General features: G+C 29.5%; 1 protein-coding gene across 1 annotated transcript in view; it reads right to left on the minus strand.

Annotated features, from left to right (window-relative positions):
- The window catches only part of LOC124372221 (queuine tRNA-ribosyltransferase catalytic subunit-like), a 29,007-nt gene extending 22,715 nt beyond the window's left edge, over positions 1-6,292 (minus strand). The window contains 3 exon segments of the mRNA XM_046830594.1: positions 66-155; positions 1,218-1,544; positions 6,201-6,292. Coding sequence (XP_046686550.1) covers positions 66-155; positions 1,218-1,367 — 240 coding nt within the window. The 5' untranslated portion in view covers positions 1,368-1,544; positions 6,201-6,292.
- Positions 6,293-6,696: the final 404 nt, after the last annotated feature.

Below are 6,696 nucleotides of genomic sequence, written 5' to 3' on the forward strand. Positions count from 1 at the left end.
TTATACAATTGTAAACACTTATTTTGTTGTAAAAGAACACTGTGTAAATACTTTAGTACACTTACAGGACGAGTACCCAAATGGTAAGTGTTTCCCAAGATGATCTGACAATCTAGTGCTTTCAGCTGTTCAGGTAAAAGTCCTTTCAAAGTACCCTGTTTCAAACAAGCACATTAGACCTAAATATTGACAACTTAGTAACTATTAAAAATACTAAAAAATTAATTTATTAGATCTACATATACATTACAAATTTATTATAAAATATGAAAATCAAAATTAATGAAGAAGCTGAATCCTGTTTCAAAAATACTGTCACAATGAGAGAAATAAAATTAAAATGATGATTGTAAATTAAGAGTAAGGTAAAATTGTGCCAATTCAGACAATTTCAAGCTCAAAGAATAGTTATTATGCCATTTTAATTTAAATATTTATTATGTCAACCATTTTAAAATGAAAAAGAAACATTTTATATTTTTTCATAAATGACAACAAAATATAGTAGAGTATATGAATAGTTCAAAATTTTAGTGTGAAGGGTATTAATAGATAATAAAATAAATTTTTAATATAAAAAATATAGGAATACAGACAGACAAAAACAAAGTTTTTCACAACAACTTAATAGAAAATATTTACTTTATTTTATTATGATTTACTTATTTAAAATTCTTGACGAGGTTTTTTACCAACATTCTGTACATATACAACATGTTTCATTGATATAAAAATTGAGTGTAAATAACTGGGTTGTATAAAATTATATGAAACTTGAGTTTTCCTTATACTAAATAACCACAGTTTTACAACTTATATTCATGTTATGAATATTAAATAAATTTTATCTTTATTAAAATATTTAGCATAGTTTCAAGACCCTAGTTTAAAATTAGGGCCAAATTTTTGCTTTCGATGATTCAAAGTATATAGGGTAAACATATAGTCTTGACTCTCGTTCCAAAACTGTTCTTGCTAAATGTATGGATAGAAGACACATGACCCAAGTTTTTCAGAGGATACATTTTCTTTACCATAATTAATTAGCTTGCTATGATTTAAAAGATTAGAAGCAATCAATACAATTCATATACTATAAAGCCACATTGCTCATAGTTGTGAAAATGAAAGGCACTATGTTATTGCCTTCTTCATTTACTCTAGCAAACATGTATATGAAATATATTTATATGCAATAATTAACAATCATAGTTTACCTGAGTTCCAACTGGCATAAAAACAGGAGTTTCAACTTCATAATGAGGAAGTCCCATTACAGCTGTTCTAGCCATGGACAAGTTACAACACGCTAAAATATTAAATGTTAATGCAGAAGACACAGTTCCACTAGTTGATGGTAAGGCCATGACACAAAAATTAAATAGTGCAGTAAATTCTTTAAGTTTCGTTATATTAGTATTTGTCTTCCTTTCAAAGGCACTTAATGTTTGAGTAATCGGTATACTATTCCTCAAATTAAAGCGATGTCTTACTGGTCTTGTGTTGTCTTCAAGATTGTGATGTTTCCTCTGAGTGTTTAGAACCTGCAAAAATTACCAATTACTAGTTAATATTGTGTAAGTCCATACTATCCAAAGTATTTTGTTCATCTTGGTAAGTTAAAAATACCCTTGTGATGTAAAGGACTGCCATATTATTATAATCCAGACTACATTCAAACGCCAGCTTGATGTACGCAGACTACACACCACTCATAATCAGCAACACAGCAGATGAAATTCTTAAAAATGCCCCAACAGCTTAAAAAGCAGCCTTCAGATATTGCTAAACAATTTATTAGTCGTGAATCCATCCAAGACAGTCCAGATAAATTTTAATAAGAATAAAGAGGAGATTATGAACATACCTAACATCCTTATGAACCCGATGTAATATTTCTAGGTGTGAAACTGTAAAATAAACTATCTTGGAATGAGCACAAAACTAATTATGCAAGAAGGTGAGCACATGAGTATGCCATTGAATGCATAAAATAGAATATGCATTTTAAGGAACATCCAGCATTTATTAATTTTTACAGTACATTGTTACAAAAATTTATTACAGTATTAGCATAAAATATTGTTTTTTCAGCTGCTTTAGCCTCTTCAGAGAAACTTTCTGTTAATGGGCAAGGCACAAATGACAGAAGAAGTAGATTTGTCCCAAATACTGTTAATATGCCATGTTTACAAATCAATATAAAATAAAATCTAGTTCAAACTAGAAATGTATGTGGGCTACTGTTAATTTCAAAATTCTATTAGAAATTGGGTAATATTAACTGATATATCTAATTTGTACATCTTTATAAATTGGAATTGGCTAGTTTCTTTATCTTAATCACTCCACAACTACAAATTGAGAGTATAATCATTGGTTATACGTAGCAATTAAGACAACATGAATCATGGAACTAGTTGATTGGCATTTGACATAGCACACAGAAATTTATTGTAAACTATGGTTATGACAGAATAGTTTTGATTTGTGAATGAAATACTAGCTAAAAATAATTTACTAATTTTAGATCTACAAAGTTTAAATGACTAGATGTCAACTAAATTTAATAGCCATTAAGTACAAGAATGGTAGGAGCAGACTTTAATAAAATAGTACTTTGTAAAATCCAAAGACTTTAGGACAAATTATCGTACATTTTTACTTTAGCCACTTCACAATATTTGTTGTTTTTCAAAAGGAAAATCGTTAAAAAGTAAATTAAAAATACAACTAAAATCAATTAAATTTTGGAATGGCCTACAATTAAAAAAAGTTGTAATAGGAACTAGTAATTGAAAGTTCTGACAGAAATGCCTCCAGCCATCACGCTGGTGGCGTCAAACGAAAATCATTTCTCAACAAGATAGTACCGATGAGTAAAATATAAAACTCTAAAAGGCTGATCACTAATGCTTGGAGAGCGAAAAATATTATAAACTCACCTGACCATATTATTCTACGTAGCAAAGCAATGGCCGACAATAGAAGTGCACAAAGAATTTAAATTCCCATTACAAAGTAAACTAAAACAACATAATGTGTATTCTGTCCATTCTTACACAATAATAAATAGACTATACTTTAAATTAAGAAGTGTAAACCAACTGTAACACTTATTGTTTTTTATTTGTACTATACAATTTCAAATTCAGAGAATTCATCTTCAAGTGCTAGGTTAAGGTAAATAAAATAAACATAAAACACACAGTTGAACTAAATTAGCATGTGTTAAAATTACCTCAGGGGCTAAATTTCATACTTAATTTATATGTAATTAAGTAAGATTGTTTAAATTCTATCAAATGATAAATTTGTTCTTAAAACATCTTTGCCATTTAATAGTATGTATTTTAACAATTAATTTTTGCACTTTTGTCAATTTCAAAATATTCTAGACTTGACATTAGGCAACTTTACTTGCATATGTGTAAAATTTCAAGATTTTTTATATTCGTTTATGTATAAGTATTATTTGATACTTAAAATTTGATGTTTTTTATTGATTTCAAAATCTTTTAAATTGAATATGCAGAAAAACAACATTTACAAGTGAAAGAAATCAGCATAACAAGATAGAAGACGACTATTTTTATAAATTAATACACAAGAAAATCTAAACAAACATTGAGGTGTGCAAACAGGTTGCACAACAGCAAACAACATCAAAATAACAAAAGAAATTAATAATCTTCACCATGGAGGTACAAACTGTGGCAAATATGACAAAAAAATTCTTAAATTACCTTCAAATACAGTTAGTAGATTTTTCTTGCTCAAATGTTTGTGTGAATGTTGACCATATTAAACTCTACCTATTCCTCTTTAATTTGTTATCTTACCCCACCTAGAAATTCTAATTCCTTGGACTCCTCTAGATCAATGAACTAATTGAGATATATCTATAACCTATAATTAAAATACTGACTGCAGGATAATAAGCGGCCACAACTACAATCGAATCAAATATCGATTAGAAATATCAAAACCGTCCAATATAAAAACATTTGACCTATAGATATTTATAATTAATAATTGCCAGCTGTTTTATTTTACAATATAACAATATTGTTTAAATTAAGTTAATTCAAACAAAGCAAAATCATTTGCATAGTAAGTGAAGACATCAGCGGGAGAAGAGGTTGAAAAAGACGGGATATTTCTAATTGATAGTTAATTTGATTTTCGTGGTGGCCACTTATTACACTTCATCAAACTGGCTTTATATCGCCTTAGGTAATGATAAAGTAAACATTGGGCTGAATTACTAGTCGTTCTATTACTATGACTCATCAAATCAACACTCTAATCGATTACTTTTAACACTAAAGAGTAGTTGAAGAAACAACTAGTTGATTACCCCAACACTAATCTCAAGGGAAATGTATATAGATACTTAGGGGCGCCCCGTGGAAGGAGGGGAGGGGAGAACAGCTGTTCACCAAGAGCATTTTTTCAAAATAATCGAATGCCTAATAGTCTTTATTTGAATAAAAATAACATTTATGTTGGAACTTTGAATTCAGTTATAATAATGTATAAATTCAGATTTCTTTATAACTATCTAAATTAATGAAATACGTATAGCACAGCGCATATAATTTAATTTAGTTAAAAACACTAAATATTTCACCACCATGCAGCAACGAAAGTGAGATTAGTTCTTACTAGTTCTTGTGGCTACTACCTGTAACCGTGTGCAAAATGTACTCATACTGATTTAAAATCATATGTTACAGAGTACTCCAAACATTTTTTCAGTAACTGTTACTGCTAAACGAGTCCAAGTACTTTGTACCAGGAATGGTGGTAAACATTTAAAGAAGTGTATTTATTGTAAAAGTAATCTGTACCGGGTTCTTTCGGTTTGCTGTAACTTGTACTCTCAGGATGACGAGTACCCGATACTAAGCTTCTTTTGGAGTAGTCCTGACATGATCAGTTGTCAGTATTTTGCCAAGCTCTGAGCAATTCTGAATTGTGTTAATTTATTGTCATTCAGGTTGTTACTACAAGGCAACACCGCCCTGGGCAGTCTGACAGTTTGCTCGTTAAAATGAGCAGTTGCCAGTTACGGTAAATTAAGAAGCCTGCTCAATTAATTCTGTGTCAAACTTTTAAACATTTTTAATAGTGGTTTACAAAAATTACATGCTCAAGATAATGACCAAGGGCTCCACGACATGACCAATGCCGAATTTTGAGGACCACCCAGTCAAGAATAAAAGTTAATATATGGTATTTTAATAACAACTTTATTTCCATACTATAATAAAATTTTTTTTAAATACATGCTCAGTTACAGTACACTTGCATATATCTTTTAAAAACATTTAATAAATAATCAAATCACAAGTATCCAAGTTATGAATTTTTAATATTGCGAATTGGTTGCAATATTTTTGTTGCTGTCATCGGTATAAAAACTGCAAGTTATTGTTAGTAAACAGTTTTATATGTCGAAAAGCATATAAAACAAGCTAAATTTTAATAAGACTCCTGTTATTGTAGCTCTATTACTTAGTTTGTAGTCAACTTTCATATATCTATACCTACTTTTTTATCTGAGTAGGGTAACTATGGTCTTGATTTCTGATTTAAAAATTATTTAGTTTAATATTTTGTTAATGTTGATTAAAGTTTGTTTTAGTTAAACAAACCACATAAACTGTATTTATTGTGGATTATTTTAATTAACTCAGTATAAGCTTACTGAGGATTGGTGGTAGAGTGGTTTTACTGCAAACTTTAAAAACTCTGTGTTTACATACCACCGACTCAACGGCATTCCGGACACTCCCTAGAGAAGATTTCTGGGTGCGCCACTGTAGATACTGAGTTGTTATTGTATAATACTTTCATGGTATTATTACATCATTTATTGCTCCGCTATCGATTAGATAAATGCTAACAGTAAAAGGCTTAGGTCTTGTTTCCTTTAAGTTACTAAGGTAAGTTTGTAATCATATAAAGGATCAGATCAGCATTTCAATCACTAATTTAGTACAAAATTAAAATACAGATCTGCTAACAACACATAAGTTTACATAATGTTGCAAGAATTACAAAAATTGTGTATGTTACTAAAAAAGTATAAATAATCTGAAGAATAAGTTGTAACAATTACAAAAATTGTGTATGTTACTACAAAATAAGTATAAATAATCTGAAGAATAATGTTTTATAACTGTATAACTTACCTAAATATTATAATCATATTTACCAACAAGAAAATTTGTCATGCCCTTTTACAACTATCAAAATTGAGGTTATATTTGTTTGTGTTTGTGTTTATTAGTGATGGGTCTAATGTTGAGCTAACCGACTAGTCGATCCACCGTGAAGTTAGCGTCACTTTATCGTCCAGACCGTCTAGTGCATCAATGTTGCAGTCATCAATCTGAAGGCGTTAACAAAAATTCAAAAACTGAGATAAATTGTATAATACTAATTATAAAAACGATCTTTCACAAAATCAACACAGTTTTTTCTATTTATTACTTTCCACAAAGGTTTCCCATTAAATGTGTCATGAATAAAAATCCCAAATAATATAATACCTAAGTAAACCGTAGGAATGTATCGTAAAATGGACGTCCTCTAATAAATGCCACTCCTGAGACTTAACCAAACAAGTGCCCGCAATGGAACTTTATACACAGATGCTCTGTAAGCTGAACTTTAATATACCAACGT

The sequence above is a fragment of the Homalodisca vitripennis genome, unplaced genomic scaffold (assembly GCF_021130785.1).
Source record: "Homalodisca vitripennis isolate AUS2020 unplaced genomic scaffold, UT_GWSS_2.1 ScUCBcl_2767;HRSCAF=7842, whole genome shotgun sequence".
In the NCBI taxonomy this organism is placed as follows: domain Eukaryota; kingdom Metazoa; phylum Arthropoda; class Insecta; order Hemiptera; family Cicadellidae; genus Homalodisca; species Homalodisca vitripennis.